The sequence below is a fragment of the Dermacentor albipictus genome, chromosome 2 (genome assembly GCF_038994185.2).
Source record: "Dermacentor albipictus isolate Rhodes 1998 colony chromosome 2, USDA_Dalb.pri_finalv2, whole genome shotgun sequence".
In the NCBI taxonomy this organism is placed as follows: Eukaryota; Metazoa; Arthropoda; class Arachnida; order Ixodida; family Ixodidae; genus Dermacentor; species Dermacentor albipictus.
Genome location: NC_091822.1, coordinates 131,849,264 through 131,871,123, shown reverse-complemented (window position 1 = coordinate 131,871,123; position 21,860 = coordinate 131,849,264). Strand labels below are relative to the sequence as shown.

The 21,860-nt window shown below is 49.0% G+C and overlaps 1 protein-coding gene across 1 annotated transcript in view; it reads left to right on the top strand.

Annotated features, from left to right (window-relative positions):
- The window catches only part of LOC135912525 (glutathione S-transferase Mu 1-like), a 14,827-nt gene extending 2,747 nt beyond the window's left edge, over positions 1-12,080 (top strand). The window contains exons 2-3 of the mRNA XM_065444980.1: positions 1,560-1,828; positions 11,612-12,080. Of these exons, the coding sequence (XP_065301052.1) occupies positions 1,563-1,828; positions 11,612-12,017 (672 nt within the window). The 5' untranslated portion in view covers positions 1,560-1,562 and the 3' untranslated portion in view covers positions 12,018-12,080. The remainder of the gene's footprint in view (positions 1-1,559; positions 1,829-11,611) is intronic.
- Positions 12,081-21,860: the final 9,780 nt, after the last annotated feature.

Below are 21,860 nucleotides of genomic sequence, written 5' to 3'. Positions count from 1 at the left end.
TAACTAATTACCTTATGGCACATATTGCAATTTACAAATTCTAGCCGGGCAGTTCGCAAGGCCGATCCACTTGGAACGAGTTCTCAGGATGACACCACTTTGGAGATATTAATTCCCGAACTTTGCGGGGAAATGCATGGGCGTTCTAGTTATTTGTGCTTCAATGCATGAAACGACGTTTTGTTAAGAAATTAAGTGAAACCATAATGCATTCTGAACGCAAGTTTGACGGACCATATCTCGTATGTGGTGTTATCCACACAATTCTTGGTGTGGATGCTAGGCCATCGCTGCTAGGCCGCCGCCGGTACCTCCTGCATACGAGGCGCATGCTCTGCAGAGCATGCCCCTTGTATGCGAGAGGTACCGAGCTTAAACCCCGGTGGCACCGGAAACCTACCGGTTCTTTTTTTCTAATGGATAGTGACCTTCCCTGCCCTGGTGTCACATCTCGAAACGGGGCTTTCCCGATCAGTCCGCCTCTTGTCCAATAGACGGCCTTTGTTGAAAAGCATCCGCCGCGGCTGTGGGAGGCAAGTGCTGCTGCCGGGGTTACCTATACCGGAGAAATAGGCCCAAGCGCGCTCTCGGCCTGGTGCTCAACCATTACGGGACCTCAACGCTTGGTAAGGGAGTGCGCGTCCGTGAGCTTTTCTTTCTTTTCTTTCTTTATTTTTTTTCGGGGGTCCTGCCGCCATGATCGCGCCTCATGTGCGACGTGCGCGCGACCGTTCCAAAACGTTTCGCAAGTGATACGCTATAGGGCAGGAGCACGCGTTGTCGCGTCCTGAAAACGTTGGATTCGTCAGATCGCTACGCGTGTCTTTTCTACGCGCTAACTTTAGTTCTCCATTTCCCTCTCGTCCCAATCTTAAAGCGAAGCTTTCGTTTTGTTTCTCTTTTTTTGCCTCTTCCGCCCACTTTTCCGAGTGACGGCTGCTGCTGCGTTGCCGTGGAGACGATAATTCGAGTCGCTGCGTGTGTGCCGCTAAGTCTGCACCCATTCTTGGCCAAACGTCCAGAATGCTTACGTATCACAGTCATCCCTTAAAAAATATTAGATGTGTGTCATACCTTTTTTCTGTACATACACCTCTCATCAACAGTCTCCCCTCGACAAGCGACATACAGAGCGCTCGTTCTTGTGACACGGAGGGCTAACGGCTCTACAGCCGACGAGACCGTGCATGTGTCATCTATTATCGTTGATACTTTGCTAACTCAAATAACCATCGTGTCATTTAGATCTCGACGTTACGTTGGGTCTGCGTGTTTCTTTATACCCCTTCCCTTGTGCAGGGTTATACAAAGCGGACGTGGCGTCTTGTTGACCAAATAGGAAGAAACCAGCGACGTACTCGGACACAAAGATTAGTAATATGACGTGCTTTCTGTTCGTTGGGTATCCTGTTCATCGCTCATTTGTTCCGATTATTCGTGTACCATTGAACCAGCTGTCAACTATTTGTTGCTGACGCATGCCTTGACTTCCTACGCATTCTTCTATGTGCTCATTTCTGTCGCGGTGCGCGGTGTTGCTGTTTTCCTGCACCATGCAGGTGATGGTTCCCGTACTCGGCTACTGGAACGTCAGGTCCCTGGGACAACCTATCCGCAACTTGCTCATCTACAAGGGAGTCGAGTTCGAGGACAAACAGTACGAAATTGGTCGCCCGCCCGACTACGGCAGCACCGCCTGGCTCAAGGAAAAGTCCACGCTCAGCCTCACGTTCCCCGACCTTCCGTACTACATCGACGACGACGTTAGGCTGACCCAGAGCTTGGCCATCCTCCGCTACCTGGGACGAAAGCATGACCTGGCTGCCAGGTACGTGACCAGTATGCGCCATCGTGTTGAAAAAAGAACTAGATAACAATATAAACTCTGCATAGATTGCTACAATATCGCTCTTAAATAGAAAAGTGTATTTCGTTTATGTTCCTTTTTAACAGAGAATTTTGATGGCAACCGCTGCTATGGTTCATTGGCTGTGTTCTGCAGCTCAACGGAACATCCCTGCTTCGATTCCCGGCGTTGACGGTCGCAGTTAGACGGGAGCGGAGAACGCCTGTGTACTTTATCGGCACGTTAAAGACGACCACTTGGTAAAATTTAATATGGCGTGTTCCAATAAGGTTTCCTTGCAACCCCAGTTTTGCGTTGAGGCGTAAGGCTTAATAGACCACACAATCAGTGCAAAATTAGGCGCTTACGCAACCGGTGCGCGATGTTCTTGTTTATATTTTTCTTTCATAGTTCATTCTGTGCCATCTGTACCTTCAGTTCCTTCTAGGTTCTTTCAATTGTCAGCAAAAGTGAGTGTATACAGGATAGCTTCCAGTTGGGAGGGCGGTGAGATGGGGGCCGGAGGTGGGGCTTTATGCGATCACCAACTATCTTATTTCTCAAGTGTTACAAATCAGAAGAAAAGAACAACAATTCACTTGCGAAGTGCTACTCCTGTTTGGCATTCAGCTTGCTGAAAAGAAATAAATATCTAAGCAAATAACCCGCGTCGCATTTCCGATTCCTGGAAATGCATTGGTCGAAGAATAATCCGATCAGAAGTTTGGTGGGCTTTATTAAGAGGGACTGTGAAAAACGAGAAGTTTTATGCAAAGTGACATTTATGTACATATATCAGGAGAACATAGAGGAAATTACTTGTACTATACTAATTGAATTAAAGAAATGATAAATTAATGACAATGAAAGAGTATCGCACGCGTATATAATTCGAAGACGTTGGATCGTTACCCACCTGCGGCAAGTTGTTCTTTCACCCACTTTCATTACCATTAAGTTATAATTTCTTTAATTCAATGATTAAGTACAAGTAATTTCCCCTATGTTGTCCTTGGTGTCTTTGTTGGCTTCTCATGGTATAAATTATAGGACGGAAATACAGATAGATACAGTCGGTCTGAACCGCGGCTGGCTCAGGACAAAGTGGTTGCTATAACGAAGTATAAGCCCTTTGGGGTGCACCTTGTCCTCAAACAATGGTCATGCATTGCCTTCGTTTCCTTTCTTTAACACCCTGCGCTCAGTGCTTCCCTGTCAAGAACGCTGCATCACGCACATGCCGTCAGTCTTCTAGAGGTAACGGGTGCGCAAAAACATGCACATGTGACTTGCGTACGTGTGGTGCAGGGGTCTGCGCCAACGAAATGCAGGTGTCTTGAATGTATCGACGTCTCAATCAAAGTGCGTTTCGTAAAAATATACAGACAGTCGATTTATTTGCGGAAATGCAGAGAGCTAGAGGCCAGCTCACTCTAACCTGGTACTAGGCACAGCCGCGAAGTTAATGGAAATGGTATGATGAAAAGAAGGAAATTTACGCGTAAAAGCCCCCCTGCGTTGACACCTTCTAAAAGCCGCTTGTCTTGCCCACACTCTAAAACTGCAGTGTCTCGTACAGAGGCTAACGCTACCATTAAAATAATTGTTCTACAGTTCGTTTCAAGTGAATGACCAAGAACAAATTGACCGTTCTCTTAGTGGTGGGCCCATGACTTGTTCAGCCTAACGATGAAAGCTGCAGCTTCTGCCATCTATCTCTATGTAGGCAACGTTCATGACTCGGACCAACGTCGCTACTACCGCTGAGCTAGTTGTGCATGGCTCTTAGTGAACACGGCATCAAGGATAATCGAATGCAACATATTTGATTGCTTGTATTTGGGTTTGGAGGCATACGAAATTTAATTTCTATGACCCTGGCGTCAGTCCTGTTGGGTCCATTGGTGAAACTTAATGTTTCACATCACGCAAACAAACAGAATTTTCATCTGGGCATAAAAACTCGTTAAGAACTTCAGAGGTACCGTTCCTTCAAGGCTTTCTTGCTGCAGCGTCTGCTTGTTCATTTTTGACGACGCCACGGGACGTAGCTACCCATGGTAAAGTTACATTAGGGTGATTTGCTTGCGAAATTAAGGGTAAGAAGCTCTAATTTCTAGTGCTAAGATGTAAGATGCGCTTAGTCACATGACGTAACTACTTTCTTCCCAGGTAAACCAAGAGAAGCTGCAAACATTCTGAGCTATAGGTGTATAAGGTATGCTTCTATCCAGAATTAACCTTTTTCATGTATCTTCCTATGGCAAAGTCCGGAGCCAATGTCAATACGAGCAGGAGGAGGAAGGAAGGGAAAACTTCAGAAGGAAAGGCAGAGAGGTTAACCAGCTTAGCTTAACCGGTTTGCTACACTGCACATGAGAGCGGGATGGGGGGATGAAAGATGGGGAGGAGAGAGAGGGAGAGCACATAACACAGCACACACATCGTCAGTTACAGTCCGTCACTCTTGCGCGGTACATGACATCACTGTCACAGCCGCTTGTCCAAGCCACTCTCTTTCAAAAACCGAAGTAGTCCCTTCGTCGCCTTCAGCTGCGATGTGTTCTGTCGCGGCATGTGAAAATCGTTTCGAGGGACAATGGTCTAGTGTCAAGGTGCGCTAGAGCGGACGCCAGGGACTGTCCCTGAACGTTATAGTCAGGACAGTCGCACAGAATGTGTTCTAGCGTCTCCTCGCAAAGACAGGCATTGCAGAGAGCGTTGTCGGCCATGCCAATGCGAAATGAGTAAGATTTCGTGAAGGCCACCCCTAGCCATAAGCGATAAAGTAGAGTGGCCTCTCTTCGGCGGAGTCCAGTTGGCATACAGAGATCCATCAAAGAGGGCAGGTCGTATTGACGATTGCTCCGGTTAGTCTTGCTGCTTGGTGTGCACCATAGAGAGAGCGTGATCCACTGTCCAAGCACTCGAAGTCTTCTGACTGCGTCGGACGGTGAAAGTAGTATGGTCTTTTCCTGTGTGTCTTCAAGAGCTGCCCGAGCGGCATTATCGGCGTCTTCGTTTCCTATGACACCGCAGTGACTTGGCAGCCACTGAAACGCCCCGTAGTGTCATTTCTCATGTGATGCATGGAGTAGGCATCTAATATCGAATACGAGCTGTTCGAATGGCCCACGACGCAGAGCTGATAGCACAGATTGTAGGGCTGCATTTGAGTCACTGAAGGTTGACCATTGTCGAGGTGGTTCCCGATTGACGAAACGAAGTGCAGCGCGAAGAGCAGCTAGTTCCGCAGATGTCGATGTCGTTGGATGGGCAGTTCTAAAGCTGATGGTAATAGCTCTTGCTGGGACAAACGCAGCACCGGACGAACACTGGATGTTTGTGGAACCGTCAGTATGAATATGTACACTGTCCGTGTACCTCTCGTGCAGAAGAAGCAGAGACAGTTGTTCCAGTACAGGCGACGACAGCTCAGACGTTTCCCCGATTCCTGGTACACTGAGATGGACTGTGGGGCTGATAAGACACCAAGGGGGTATCAATGGTTTAGATGCAGCGGTGAAGCCCGAGAGAAGCTTGTCGTTGTTCTTGACAATAGTTTTAGGGAATGATGTTTGATGCCTGCCTGAAGGTAGTGCGGCAAGGTGGTGATATGGGGCACGTGAAAAATGTCTGATGTGCGTTCTCAGGGCTTCCACCGTAATGTGAGTTTGCATTGGATGGTCCCGCGTAATCGCAATAGTTGCCTCTGTTGACGTTCATCTGGGCAAACCAAGGCAAACTCTGAGTGCTTGAGCTTGTGCTGCCTGCAGAACACGAATATTTGTCTTGCAGGTGTTGCTCTGTACAGGTAGACTATATCTTAAGGACCGAGAAAGAGAGCTCTGTAGAGTTTCAGCATTGCGTCTACTGACATCCCCCACGTCTTTCCTGTCAACTATTCAAACAACTGGGAAGTTGATGTCAGGCGCCGTTTCATGTAGCCCACGTGCGGACTCCAACAGAGGTCTCGGCCAATAATTACGCCAAGAAATCTGTGGGTTCTGGCACAGGAAATGGTCCGCCGATTGATTGAGATGACATAAGGCATCATTGGTTTGCGAGTAAATGCCACTAGTGCGAGTAAATGCTACTTGTGCACGAGCAGAAGGAAGACTTAGATAGTGTACAATCTCGATTTGAACTATTTTATGAGCTTCTGTAAGCCACAGATGTCGCCAGTACTTTCGAAACAACATTTGGTGCTACTGAAAGAGACGCTGGTCGCCAGACTAAGTTCTCCTGTTCTGACAACACCATCAGCCCGATAAAAAAAAATCGCACTTTCGCCCGGAAGGCCAAGGACGATTGCGATAGAAAATTAGTAGATAGTTGTGCGAAGTAAGGATAGTTGTTTTATCGGCCGTATAAATTTTTAACATTCCCTTACTAACTAAATTAACAATGATAGAATGTTTAAACGTGACTCCACGAGGACGTAGAAATAAACAGACGCACAGGGACAGCGCTGTCTCTGTGTGTCTTCTTCTTTCTACGTCCTTGTTCAGTCGCGCTTACACATTCTATCATAGATTCAAATGAACTAGCCCGTCAACGTGTTTTAACTAAATTAACCAGCACAGTGTCACGCGCGTAGGTAAACATGAACACATCTCGCTCGGTGAGCGCGGAAACTCGCTGTGAAAATTCTGGAGTGAGGAATTGTGGCAGCAGCAAGACGAATTGACCTTCGTGCTTCTCTCGCTTCAGTGCGAACGAAACGTCGAAGGAACAGCGCATACGAAGCTACCGGCAATGCGCGCACTCTGCAAACATCGCAGATCGCTTTGAAGATGAGGCCTGCGCCGGCGCGCACTTTGGCGACGTCACAGATCGCTTTCAACTCATTGGGCAGTGACCACTTCATCCTTAGCACCTACATCCCTACCCGTACGCTCTCCAAGACACAACGCAGCCAATCGCCATCACTGACTGGGACAGGTTTCGAAGGATTAGAGCAGCCGCACCTGAAACCATCGATAACCTGGACACGTGGGTGCAGCAACTAATGGCAGATTCCACAATGGCCACATCCCAGGTACCAACCACGTCAGACTCAGAACTCGCAGACAGTAGGCAATTACACATGTGGGAGGCACACGACAGTTTACAGAAACGCTGGCTAGCAAATAAGCACAATCGCAAACTCAAAACCCGAATCGCGGCCCTTGTCAGGGAAATAGAAGAGCACGCAACACACCTAACACGCCAACAGTGGGGGCAGCTCTGCGACCGCATGAGTGCGAATTTAGGCCTAAAGGACACGTGGTCATCCCTGCGATGCCTACTAAACCCCGAAAATAACAAGATCCAACAGCGCAAGAGTCTTTCGCGGCTGCTGCATAGCAACCCAGCGGAAGACAAAGCACTACTGACTCTCTGCAAACCCTATATCTGGCGGACCGCACAAGGGTCCCCTTACCTCCTTACCCCGGCCAGGACAATCCAGAAGTAGATGCAGACATTACTGTCTGGGAAGTCCGCGCAGCCTTACATAAGCTCAGAACCACATCCGCTCCAGGGGAGGATAACATCACGAACAAAGCCCTTCGAAACCTTGATGACAGGTCGATACAGCCGATAACCCAACTCTTTAACTCGCACTGGGCCGCAGGAACCCTCCCACCACAGTGGACCCATGCAAAGATAACCTTTATTCCCAAGCCAGGCAAGCCGCTAGATCTAAAAAACCTACGTCCGATTTCACTCACTTCATGTCTAGGTAAGCTCTTCGAACATGTCATACTAGAAAGACTCCAACAGCATATGCAAACACATAATCTCTTCCCTCACACAATGATTGGCTTCCACGGGCATCTATCCACGCAAGACATCATGCTTCAGCTCTCTGAAGAATTCCTGCACCCCCGGCATGCCAAACGCACAAGAGCCATACTAGCACTCGACCTCACCAATGCCTTTGACAATGTGGAACACACCGCAGTGCTGAACGCCTTATCCGATCTACACGTAGGCGGGAGAACTCACGCCTATGTCACAGCTTTCCTACAGGCCAGGACTGTGGTCCTTACTGTGGGAGAACTGACAACAGACAAGGTCCAACAGAGTAGCAGAGGAACACCGCAAGGGTCAGTGCTCTCGCCACTCCTCTTCAACCTTACTCTCATTCCCATGGCCAGAGACCTGGCAAATATTCCCGACCTCTCGCACTCCCTTATGCAGATGATATTACCTTGTGGACCACTACAGGCAGCATAGGCGACATGGACGCGACCTTACAAGCAGGGGCCCATGTGGTGGTGGAGCGGGCTATGGTAATAGGTTTCGCATGCTCCCCCACCAAGTCGGAACTTCTTGTTCTTCACCCCCCGAAGAGTTACACAGACCCAACTCCAAACCCCAGCATCCGTATCCACATGAGGACGTATTCCATTCCAGAGGTCACACAGCTACGAGTGCTTGGCATGGTCATGCAGAACAATGGCAGACATACGGCGACCTTGAACAAACTCACCACCACAGTACACCACACCATGCGCCTGATTAAGCGGATAGCCAGTAGACACAATGGGATGAGAGAGCATGACTTGAGAAACTTAGTGCAGGCTTTTGTCATAAACAGAGTACTATACTCGCTCCCGTACCTACATCTCAACCGGACGGAAACGGAAAAAGTGGATGCCCTTATACGTCAAGCGTATAAGACTGCACTTAACCTCCCCAGGCACACGCCAAACGAGCGCCTCCTTCGCATGGGGGTACATAACACACTTGATGAGCTCACGGAAGCCCATCGCACAGCCCAAATTGAGAGGCTGCCCTCTACCACCACAGGTCGGCACATCCTGGACAAACTAGGACTAATCCCGACTTTCAAGGCCCATCAGACATGTCCTTTACCATCGGACATACAAAACTGCATCACTATTCTCCCCCTGCCTAAAAACATGCACCCCGTGCATCACGAGGCACGCAGGCAGACCAGGGCAAAAGCCCTCTACAAACAACACCAACACGACCACCTCACTGTGTGTGTCGACGCCGCTAGTTACCCACAGAAACCAGCCTATGCCGTAAGTGCAGTGTCCCATCAACTTAGTTACATCACAGCTGCCACAATACAGGCGCGCACGTCCATAGAGGCGGAGGAGGCTGCCATAGCGCTGGCCATCTCAACCACCGCTGCCGAGGTTATCCTTAGCGATTCCAAAACTGCAATCCGCAACTACTCGAAAGGACGAGTTCATGAACCGGCACTGAAAATTCTCAATCATCAGACCCCCCTCAGGCCAATTAAGCTCATCTGGGTGCCCGCGCACGCAGGCCATCCAGAAAATGAGATGGCCCAATCTATCGCTCGAGTAGCCGTCAACCGAGCCACGCCGTCCGATGACCTGGATAACGCCAGAGACCGATTGGTCGAATATCACGAGATCACCTCCACTTCCGCGAAATGCGGTTGAGATACCCTCCCCCGATAAATCCTTAACAAAATTCCAACAAAGTACCTGGCGCAAGCTTCAGGCACAAGTTTTTCTTTCTCCAGCTTTTCTCGCCCTGGTTTATCCAGGCCTATATCAACAGGAATGTACGCTCTGCGGCGCGCCTAGAGCTAACTTCCATCACATTATGTTCTTATGCCCTGAGCTCCAGCCACCCTCTGAGTGGCAACTCACCGACGTCGAGGGATGGGAGACCGCGGTGTCTAGCTCCAACCCAGCCGATCAAATACGGCTGGTGGACTGGGCTCTGAGGGTCGCCGAGGGCCACAAACTCCCGGACACCCTACGCGCTCCTGAGCCCCCTCACAAGTAATGTTGTAAAAAGGCTCAAGCAATAAATGTTTACCACCACACCATCGCTTTCAAGACACCCGAGCGCCGGCGACGCGTTCCTAGGGCGTCCGCCGAAGGTGTCTACTACGGCGTCCGCGGTTCGCGTCATCAACGCCGAAGTAGACGCCGCTGTTGTCTCCGCTCTGTACGGAGCGGCGGAAGAGGAGGACATTGAGGCACCCTAGCAGCCGCCGCAGAAGAATGCCCCTCCTCGCTCGCCTGGCCACCCTGACTCGCGCGCCACAGCACGCATATGGGCCTCGTTCCTCACTCGCGCACGTGAGATCGAACCCCGTTCACCGGCTCACCTTCGCACACTTTCACTCATACGGAACCTCACGGCGGCGGCGGCAGATATGCGTCTGAAGTGCAGGTCTAGCCCCCTTGGCGGTCGACGAGAATGCCATCATGCTCTCTCACACCGTTAGGGCAACCTTTCAAGTTAGCCCTTTCCCTCGTAATGTACACCCCCAATATAATGCAGCTAGACGTAAGGCACGAGCCCGCTCTCTCACTGACTTTACGCACAAAATCCTGCTATTAAATACCTATGTAGATGCTGCCCAATATGGGCGCACAGATTCATTTGTAACTGCTGCAGCTGATCCTCACAGGAAAATTCTCAATGCAGCTTCGGTAAGACACACCACGGTAGCGGCGGCTGAACAGGCTGCCATCGCGCTAGCTATGAATGACCCTTCGCGGCCTTACATCTACACTGACTCGAGATCAGCCATACGAGCCTTTCTATCTGGCCTAATCTCGGAAGAGGCGGCGGCTATATTCAAGCCAAGACTGCCTGATGCTGTTCACACTATCGCATTGTTCCCGGCGCACATGGGAACCAATGTATACATCCCAGCAAACCCAACCCGAATGAGCTAGTTCATGACCAGGCGCGAGGTCTAACACTCCGCAATGGTCCTGATACGCTAAGCAGTCGGGATTGTGAGCGTAACTCTGATCCTCTACTCTCTTTTAATGAAATAGTTAAACACTATCAGCTTGGGCGCAGGCAATTCCCGCTGCCACACCCACAGCTAACTAGACCTCAATCTTCCACATTGAGAATGTTACAAACGGGATCTTTCCCTTCGAGAGGAAAGTTTAGCCGCTTTGCTCCGGACATCGACCCACACTGCCCCGAGTGCAATGAAGAGTATTGCTCGTTAGCACACATGCTCTGGAAATGTTCTGCGTTACAAAACGCATCTTTTAACAAACAAGAGGACTGGAAAGAGGCCCTTAAAAGCGGCGATCCCCAGGACCAACTAAGGGCTGTCCAAAGGGCCCGCGAACGGGCGGAGAACCATGGTCTTCCGGCCCCAACGTGGGAGCGGCCCGCAACTACGACTTAGTAGTTCCTTAGGACCTCAATAAAGTTTGTTGACTGACTGACTGAAGTGTCCATATAAGTGCTATCGCAATAAAACGCGCCAACATGTGAACTGGTGTTTATGAACCCTGCCACAGATATTCTTCGCATCTCGAGAAGTCAACTTCAGGCACTTTCACGCATATCCGCCTGCATGTATAGTTATTTTGTAAATGCACTAACAACTTCTATATACGGCACCAGATAAGCCTTGGAAGCGGTGTGACGCTTTTTAAGACAATTTCTGTCATGCATATGTGCCTACAACTTTAGCGTAGACCCGCCGTGGTTGCTCAGTGGCTATGGTGTTGAGCTGCTGAGCACGAGGTCGCGGGATCGAATCCCGGCCATGGCGGCCGCATTTCGATGGGGGCGAAAATTCCCGTGTACTTAGATTTAGGTGCATTTTAAAGAACCCCAGGTGGTCCAAATTTTCGGAGTCCTCCACTACGGCGCGCCTCATAATCAGAAAGTGGTTTTGGCACGTAAAACCCCATAATTGAATTTTTTTTATTTCAGCGTAAGCGTCCTTATTCAACAGCCAGACTCACACTGTCCTCGCTACTTTGCCTCTTTCTTACAACCAACCAGGAATGAGCAGGAGACCGCAGAACTGGACGTGATCGAGCAGCAGGCCCGGGACCTGTGCCTCAAGCTGATCAATGCGGCCACGCCGAAACCTAAGGACGAGTACGGTCTCGACTCGTACTCCAAGAAGGTGGTCGATGTCCTGGAGCCCTGGGACCACTTCCTAGCCGTCAGGAAGTGGACGATGGGGGACAGGTTGACATACGTGGACTTCCTGCTCTACGAAGGGCTCGACTGGCACCGACAGTTCAAACCATGGGTTGTGCAAGGCTACATGAACATCGTGGAGTATCTGAAGAGGTTCGAGCAGCTCCCCAACATCGAGGACTATTTCACTTCGGACCGCTATAAAATATGGCCTATCCTGGGCCCCATGAGGACGTGGGGCTACAAGAAGTGTTCCAAGTGAGACGCGTAGGCTGTTGTAACTGTTTGCTTCCAAAATAAAGTGCTCCGGTATATTCTTCGTCAACGTTGACAGTTGGGCACCTATTCAAAACGCCGTGACCATATTATAGATCGATCACTTCGGAAGACGTCGCTTTCAGTGCGCATCGATTGACTAACAGTATACTCGATAATTCGCACCGTGGTTCACCAGGGTATAGCACAGTGGGCCTTTTTGTCCTTGATAAAACGTACCGGTGCGTGCCTACCGTCCTCGAAAAGCAGGATTTGCACGCACCAGGTGTTACATGATGGGAGAGGGCGTTCGTTGTCCGCGCAAGATCTCACCTGCGTCCTAACTTCGACTCGGTAATCGCTATAGAGAAATTATTGTTATATAGAAAGAGAATAAAGTCGAAAGGCAAGACGTTGGCGGTAGTGACTTTCAAACCTACGACCCCACGCTCAGAAGGCGACTGTATTGCCCAGTGGGCTAAACCAGCGCCTCCTAGCAGCAGGCTGGTGCACTCTGCTTTGTGACATCCTGCTACTTGGACCGAAATTTTCACTGCAAAGCCCCGCGTGACGAAAGCGGTGGCGCCAAAATCACCGCTTCTTACTCGGTAGGAGCGTTCCCATCGGATTCTACGGCAGTCGGGCAAGGTAGCATGACGTCGCAGATTGAAGTGTTCCGGCCTTGTGAGTTTGCCAAGCGTCTCAACGCGCTAGCTTGCTCGCGAGGAGCTCATAACTAGAAGGGGCGCTTAGCGGCGTTGAATTGGGCATAATGCTTTCGCATTCACAACTCATATGTGCTTAGGTGTCCTTGAATTTCTTCGTATTAGAGCTACATAATCTCTTCCTTTTTCCTTCTTTTTTTTTCTTTTTTGCCTTTTCTGAGTGGTCTCCGGATGTTTGCTGCAGCATATAGGCATGCCTCATCTTGTTGCGAATATTTGCTCCGCTAAATTTTTCTCCTTAGGCAACCAGCTCGAGTCTTAAATATCAAGTCACTGCCCTTTGTGTTGTCGTACAGGTTTTCCCTTCTAATTTATTCCTTCCCATTCTTGTAAATCTCCATGGTCCTTTTTGTTTCCATTCTTTGCATCCACTTCGCTGTCTCTGTTTCTCTCGCTCTCCCTCTCATGGCTCCTGGCTATCTATTCACCCTTTCAGTTACCCTGCACTTGGTTGCCAACTTCCTCAACCTATTCCTCCATTCTGTGTCCTCTCTTTTCAAGTACAGGTACTTGTGCACTTAAGCCGCTCATGTATTTTGATCCATGTTCCAGAGTCTCTCTTCACAGCTAATTTTGCTCTGCGCTTCTCTAACTTCAAAAGAGACCTGTGGGAGGCGGCGGGAAGAGGTAGCCGCCATGGCCACGGTTCATTTAGGCCGGCCAGTCATGGCGCGGCGGGATCTCTGGAGTGGGCGATACCACGGCCGCTCAGGTCGAGCGTGCTAGTGTGTTCTATTCTAGCCCCACATGCTCGTGAGTCGTCTTCCTCTTCACCGGCTCTGGAGGCGATAGTCGCGCCGCCACAAGACCCAACCTATGTCACCTTGCACTGCCTCATTTGTGGTTTTACCGTGGACTGCCAAAGATACTGACCTTTGGTTAAATGCCGACCTCAACAAGATACCTGATTGGAAGCGCAGAAAAGCATTTGCGAATGTTGGCGCTGGCACCATTACTTCTTTCCAGAGTCTATACGTACCGCCTCATATTTATTGTAGCCCCAAAGTTCTCTATGTTTCGTTATGGCTGCATTCCGCTTCCCCTCTATATTCAGATTATCTTGGTAAATGCTTGAGCAAGTCTTTCCTTCGTGTATGTATGCGTCAAGGTAGTTATATTGCTTGACTATGGGTATGACTTGCTGTTGAACTGACATCACGTAATTACTCGTCTCTTCATTAAAGATAATGATTCCCGGTTTCTCTGTGCTGAACCTAAGGCCTAGATGTATCGTTGCGTTGCCACCGATACTCGCAAATCTCTTGCATTGCCGGCTAGTAGCACCGTGTCATCCGTATAGATCAGTCCGGTGACCGTCTGCTGCACCATTTGTCGATTACGCGCCTAGGAGAAAGCAAACCCTAATTCGCTGTTTTCCAGTTGTTTTTCTATGCCCTTAACATAAAGCGTGAACAATAATAGAGACAGAGGACATCCTTGCTTCAGTCCTTGGTGAATTTCCGCCACCTCATTACGTTTTCAGCCTTCCCGTACAATTTGTACTCGGTTGTCTCTATCTTTCTCTCTGCTAGAAAATATCCATTACAGTTCCCTGTCTTTGCTGTCGTAGGCTCCTTTAATATCTAGAAATGCTACCCATAGGGGTCTATTCTGAGCTACTGAAATCGCTATGCCCTGAGTTAGTCCCTGGTCTGAACCCATTCAGAATTTTATTCCCCCAGTACACCTTTTCTCATCCACTTAGTTCTAATCTTATGGCCTGCATTGTCACTCTATATATCACCGACGTCACCGTAACTGGCCTGTACGAGCCTTTCTTATACTTATCACATTTGCCTTTGTAGATTATGCTCATCTTGCTTTCACGTCATCCAACCGGAATTTTCTTCGTTCTGATCACTTGCTCTAAGGCATTAATGCGCAGTGCCTCGCTTTTGAATCCAGGTTTGATTACCTGTATGAGGGTTTCATCGGGTCTTGTGCCAGTGTTATTAGGTACATTTTCTTCGGATTTTTTCCAGCAAAAGCGTTCTTTGCTAAATTTTGATCTCTCAGGTTTCTCTGTTGTTGCTGGATCCGTAGGACTTTTTTTGCCGAAGTTATCCCTAATAATGTATCTGATATAGTGCAGCGTTCGACAGGGTCTAGTTCACTCCGCCTTTCAATGCGTTAGCATTCTTAGAATACTTCACGGACTTTCCGAGGGCAATCTATATATCCATGTATGTTTCTCTGTTTGTATCCATGAAGAAGAACTTGGGAGAGTTGGTGCTATAGTTCGTGCTATGGAAAGTAACGGCACTACAACACGACACAGTACCCTTGTCATGTTCTTCTTTGCCAATAAGTCCTCGTCCGTTTAGCGCAGTTACTTCCCAAAACATGAATTTGCGTCTATGTTTGTGTCTAACTGTTTTTCCGCCTACCTGGGTCACTAGGTATAGCCAGTGGTCGAATGGGTAGCGAGTCAGGCTACGCTGCAGTAACAAGGTTCGGAACCAACCATCGGACCAACTTGGATCGCTGAGTGTGCGGCAATGTGTACATACGTGGCGCTCTTCAACAAAGCTTTTTCACGCCGATGTGAGTCACGCTAGATGTGGGTATAGGTAGGTACCGCTGTTGGACCAAACTCTGATGCCGACTTGGAGTACCGGGTACGTGCCATCACGTATGTGCCGCTCATCAATGAACGTCTCTGACTCCAGCTTGGGTAACTGAGTATCTTGCCAATGTACCACTCTACAACGATGAAAAAGATCCCTTAAATTTATCCGAGGTTCAGCAGAGTCAAACCCGCGTCACAGGGGCTGTTCAAGGACAGCAACTCGATGCTTAAAAAAAATTTGTGGACAGTCAAGCTTCGCCTTTAAAAGTGGAACGCGATAGCATTCAAAGATCCCTGACTGCTTCTCGCGCTTCCCGGCCACTTCAGCTTACGTAAGCGTAATGTTTACAGGGAAACTTCGGTGGCGAACGCTATGCACGAAGGCGAGCTTTCTGGTAGAAACACGGTCTCTTGTGTGGGCCGATCGCAAAGGTAGCGCACAGCCGCGCAAAAAAGAAAACTATATTTTAATATTTCAGCCTGGGCAGATTTAAGATAAAAGGCATGCGCCGTCGGTGTTATGTTTCGTGACCTTTGTTTGCGGGCTGTCATTCTCAAAATTTTGAGGATAACTTTGTCAAGAATGTAAGACAAAGTTTGAGCAACCTTAGTGGTAAAATTATGTGGCAATATGACCCGCATATACCGCATGCCATATAGCAAGGCGTAGCACATACATATATCTAAATATATACGCAAGACTTATTGGCAATCCCAAGAATCTGAAGTCAAACCAATGGTCAAGGCATCACCCATGAAGGCGTTCTTCGAGTGCAAGCGCGATGAAATCCTGAATGTAGTAGGCGTGAAAGAGGTTTGTTGAAGAGCGCCACGTATGTACGCATATTGAAGGACAGAAAATTAAATTATATAACCGACGTTAAACTGTGCACTACACAGAAATAAAGTTGAATAAACTTTAAAGCTGAAATGCTTGTTTCAACGAGCAAAGACTGTGCCGCCAAACAGCCTGGTTCAGTGGAATGTTTATGGCAAAAGCTGTAAACAACCTGGGTTTGCGTTGGCAGAGATGCTTTTGCACACTGCGTCAATATTCAACCCACTGCGCTAAAGCACACTCTACTCCCCTTGCCCCCACTGCTCCCGTATGCAAGCGCCGACAGTTCAACTAACATAACTGCGTTCTTCACAGGTAAACCAGGTAAAGACATTCTGAACTGTAGATGTATACGTTTCTATTTTGAATGAACTCATTTGTTATGTAATCTTCCTATGTGTGGTCAAGGGCACAGTCCGGCACCAATGCAATTTTCCTTGCAATATTCATCGCCGCCATTTTTCTGCACCAGCGCAAAAAAATGATAGAGATGGTGCGAGAACTCCATTAGAATTGTTTTATGGGCATATATAAGCTACAAATGTCCCAAGTGCTTCTGACACAAAATTTTATGTCACTGAAAAAGACCCAGGCAGCAAGTGAGGACTGCAGGTTCTCAAGGCCGGGTTCATGCTCCCACTACCAGCAAATGAGATCAAGATCATAGTCAGACACAAAGGAGCACTCAATATTTCCAAGGTCGGCAGCCCTACAGTGACTGCAGCTATTCTTCAAGCAACGCAACTTAGCTCAGAAGACAGTCAAATCGACACAATCTGCTCGAACAACCAGCAAAACATCATGATGATCAGCACGGCCAGCCCGCAAAATGCGGACCGGTACGTAAGAATCAAGTCCATCCAAGTCAACGGGGTAACCCACGAGGTCAGCGCGTATGAAGCCGCCCCAGATATTACTACCAAAGGAGCCATCAGAGGCATCCTTCTCACCGATAACGCCAGATAAGTCGACGCTAACATCATAAATGATCGTAATCCTCTAACCCTCGCTGCAAAGCAAATCGGTTCCACCACGACCATCGTCGTTGCCTTCGACGGACCAGACGTACCATACATGGTTCGGTATGGCGCAACACTAATCCTATGCTCCCTGTACTGCAAGCAGATCGATATCTGTTACCACTGCGGCCGTCTCGCGCACCGCATGGACGTTTGCCCGTTCCCTAATAACAAGATCTGCCGGGGCTGCGGAGCTCGTAACACAGATCAAGATCATCAGTGTACACCCAAGTGCACGTTGTGTGGTGGACCCCACCCCACAGCGGACAAAGCTTGTACTGCCAGATACAAAACACCGTACGTTATACGAAGACGCCTCGGAGAACGCCGAGTAGCACAGCATTCAGCCCTTCAATCAGATTTCCCGTCCATGGAGATAAAGCAGCGGTCCCGGTCCCGCTCCCTCTCCAGACCGAGGTCGGGCCGTTCCAGATAAAGATCTACGTCGACTCCAGGAGCCAGATATACCTCAGAGAAGTTGAGCTTTGTAGAGACCCTGACTGGCGTCTCGCGAGAGGGTCACGTAAAATCCCCCCCCCCCCGCTGCCTAAACCCAACACAGACAACACAAATATTGAACACCTTAAGAAAGAAAACGCAGTTATGCGTGATTTAATCCAAAAGCTTACCCAGGAGGTTCACTGCCTCAAATAACCCACAACCCAGCCCACATCTAGAACCCCAGAACCCGTTACCAACAGCCAACCCGAAGAACTTTCAAGACCAGCCCCAAGAAAACGAGCCCTCCAAGAAGGAGCTCAGGGCCAAGTACGCTCCGCAGTCAAGGATATGCTCGTAACATTCCAAAGCACGGTGGAAACTTTACAGAATTCTCTAATCGCCCTTATGCACAGGGTCACCGCCATGGAAGCTAATATTCAAACCCTTTTCACACAAACCACTTCCAGCGCTCAAGCCGTAGCCATGGACACCACAAGAACCGTCGCCGCCACTCTGCCACCTGTGGCATCCCCTATCCTTCATCATGGCCCACACTAACACTAACACCACATTCTGGCAGTGGAACTGCCGAGACTACATCCATAAACAACCCGTTCTCCGTCAACACCTCCGTACTACTTCTTGTCAACCCGACGTAGTCTTACTCCAGGAAACGCACGACACTCCGGTCAACCTTCCAGGATATCAACCTTTCACCGCGAACAACGCTCCACACAGAGTCTCCACACTCGTTCGAAAAAGAATTACCGCAATCGAACACGATCACCACGATCGGCGCATCAAACACCTCTTCATTGAGCTCATCCCGCACAAAAAAACGAAAGGAAGAAATATTTATCCTCAATATCTACAATACTCCATCTCAACGCCATAGCCTATTTCTAAACCTCTTCAACAAGGCCCTTAACATCGCAGGCAGCAGCCATCTTATCATCGGAGGTGACTTCAATCTCCCGCACACAGGATGGGGTTACAGACACAGCTCTGCTGCAGGTCGTAACTTATGGCAAGACTTCCATAATCTCGGGCTGACACTCATTACTGACCCAGCTTTCCCCACTCGTCTCGGCACTTCTACTGAACGACACATGACACCAGACCACACTTTCACCAAAAACGCAGACAACGCCCATTGGCGCAACACCCAACACGACCTCGGGAGTGATCACTCTATCATAAAAATTACCCTCCCCTACCTAACAGCCGTCATGAGAAAAACAAGGGACTTTACTTGGACGGGCTGGGATACGTTCCGTAAACGCCGTGTAACAGCAACGACGGACACTCCTGGCCTTATTGACATATAATCATGGTCATGCGATCTACTGTCTGATACTAAATCGGCCACCCGCATTATCACAACAGACGCCCCGACTGAGCGCATGGACAGCAGACTCGCCCACCTTATCGAGGCCAAATCATCCATCCTCTCTAGACGGAAGGGACAACGGCTCAGTAGAAGACTCAGATGGAAGGTAGCACTTCTCAACAAGGTAATTGAAGCACACTGCCACGTTCTAAGGCAACAGCAACGGACAGAGCTCTGTCACTCTCTAGACGGGCAACTCCACCACCCCCGCTCGTGGGAAATCCTCAAACATTTGATTGATAGCACCACTACCCGCTCATATCAATAAGATCGCCTCACCAAGCTTTTATTCAGAGAAAGCAAGATGCATGGCCAGGACCACGTTAAGAATAGCCTATGTCAAAAGTACATCCTATTTGGGCCCACTCAACCTCACGCGCCATACACAGGGACCTTCAACCCTGCCCTTGATGAAGTTTTCAGCGTGGCAGAGATTCATGCTGCCCTGCACAAGCTGAACAGCCGTTCGGCGCCAGGCCCATATGGTGTTACGAATAAAACACTAAGGAATCTAGATGACCCCTTGGTGCAACAACTCACCGAATACATCAACAACTGCTGGCGCCAAAGATCCATTCCTCCGGCATGGAAAACGGCCAAAGTAATTCTCATCCCCAAACCCGGTAAGCCATCTAGCCTCGCCAATCTCCGGCCCATATCGTTAACTTCAAGTGTAGGCAAGGTCATGGAGCACGCACTCCTAACCCGTGTAAACACTCACATCGAAGACACATCTGCTTACCCCCAAGGTTGACGACTGGGCGTGTTGGTATAGCATATTATCGGTTGGATTGCGCAACATTTTGACGAGACACACACAAGTGAAACACACACCGCAGAGCGCTACTTGCAACTATCGTTTTATTCCCTTGTCAGTGGAATAAATACGGGAAGATACCGATGCCAAGCCGGCTTTGTCATTTGATCGTTTCTGCTGCACTCGACATCGCAATAAAAGAAGGAACAGGATACGAAATTTCAGATTAGCGCGTGAGGAAATATAATTCATTTGCACTAAGGCAGACTGAGATACGAAATTTCAGATTAGCGCGTAAGGAAATCTAATTCCTTTGCACTAAGGGAGCCGCGATAGTCAGTATCCCTTAGTGCAAAGGAATTAGATTTCCTCACGCGCTAATATGAAATTTCGTATCCTGTTTCTTTTTTTTTTGCGATGTCGAGAGCAGCAAAAACGATCGCATGACAAAGCCGGTTTGGCATTGGTAGATGGCCATGTTTGGCAAAACAATCTTTTTTTGTCGCTACCGCCCTCCCCCCCCAGAGTATCTTCCTGTATTTATTCCACTGACCAGGGAATAAAGCGATAGTTGCAAGTAGCGCTCTGTAGTGGTGTGTTTCTCTTCTGTGTGTCTCGTCAAAATGTTGCGCAATCCAACCGCTAATATGCTTACCCCTACTCGATAATTTGCTTTAGACAGCATCTTTCCACCCAAGACGCTATGCTCCAACTTCAGCATCAAATCCTAGATGGCAAATCCCGTCACACGAAGGCGATCTTGGGACTCGACCTCGAGTGCGCCTTCGATAACATAAGGCACTCCACCATCCTCAAACGCATCTCCTTGCTCAACCTTGGAGAACGCACTTACAATTACGTAAGAGACTTTCCATCCAATCGGAAGGCCTTCCTGTCGGTCGGAGACATTTGATCGGAGGAACTCTCCCTCGGCAGCACGGGCACAGCGCAAGGCTCTGTCATTTCCCCTATACTGTTTAATCTGGTTATGCTCGGATTAGCACAAGAACTACAAAAACTTGACGACATTGAACACCCCATATACGCCGACGACATTACACTGGGCTGCAAAGGGCAGTGACGGCCAAATCGAAACTGCCCAACAAGACGCCATTGACGTCATAGAAAATTATCTTGAAGGCACGGGACTCCACTGTTCCCCTGAAAAGTCGGAGCTTCTCCTATACCACCTCACACTCCGCGGACGCCCCCCACGGGGCTCCACGAATAAACCCCAGTACGAGAAAATAAAAATAAAGCTGAGGGATGGCAGACCAATACCCATGGTCCCTAGCATCCGCGTTCTTGGTATGACCATAGAAGCCAACGGAGCTAACTCTACGGCTATCTCTAAGATCCTTCGACAGACTGCTAATACATCCAGACTGCTGAAATGAGTGACCAACCGACGAGGGGGTATGAAGGAAGAAAGCCTCATCCGCCTTGTCCAATCTTTTATCACCTGTCACATTACTTACGTTGCGCCCTTTCTCAACTGGTACAAAGCTGAAAAGGCTAAACTGGACATCATCATCAGAGGAGCCTATAAGCAGGCCTTAGGACAACTCAACCACACCATCACGGAACTTCTACAACAATTAGGTATCCACAACACGCTACACGAGTTAATCGAAGCCCAACGTCAATCTCAACTAGAGTTGCTTACCCTCACGGAAACGGGCCGCAGCATTCTAACCAAGCTTGATATCACCTGCCACCGTCAACATGGAGACAAATACCCAATACCACGCAACATTCAGCAATGGATACACGCCGACCCTATTCCCAAAAACATGCACCCAGACCGCAACAAAGAACGCAGGAAGGCACGAGCCACCTCCCTCAACAAAGATTATGCCAACACCGCGGGCGTCACCTTCCTCGACCCAGCTGAGTACTAAGATGGACGGCACTTTGCGGCGGTTACCACAGCAGGCAGCTTGCTCCGACATGCTGCCAGCATCGTTACCCAAAATGCCGAGACGGCCGAGGAAGTGGCCATCGCCCTGGCCACTCTTGACCCAGCCTGTCACATCATACTGAGCGATTCTCGCACAGCAATCAACAACTACATCAAGGGTCGTATTTCTCAGCAATCGCTCCGTATCTTA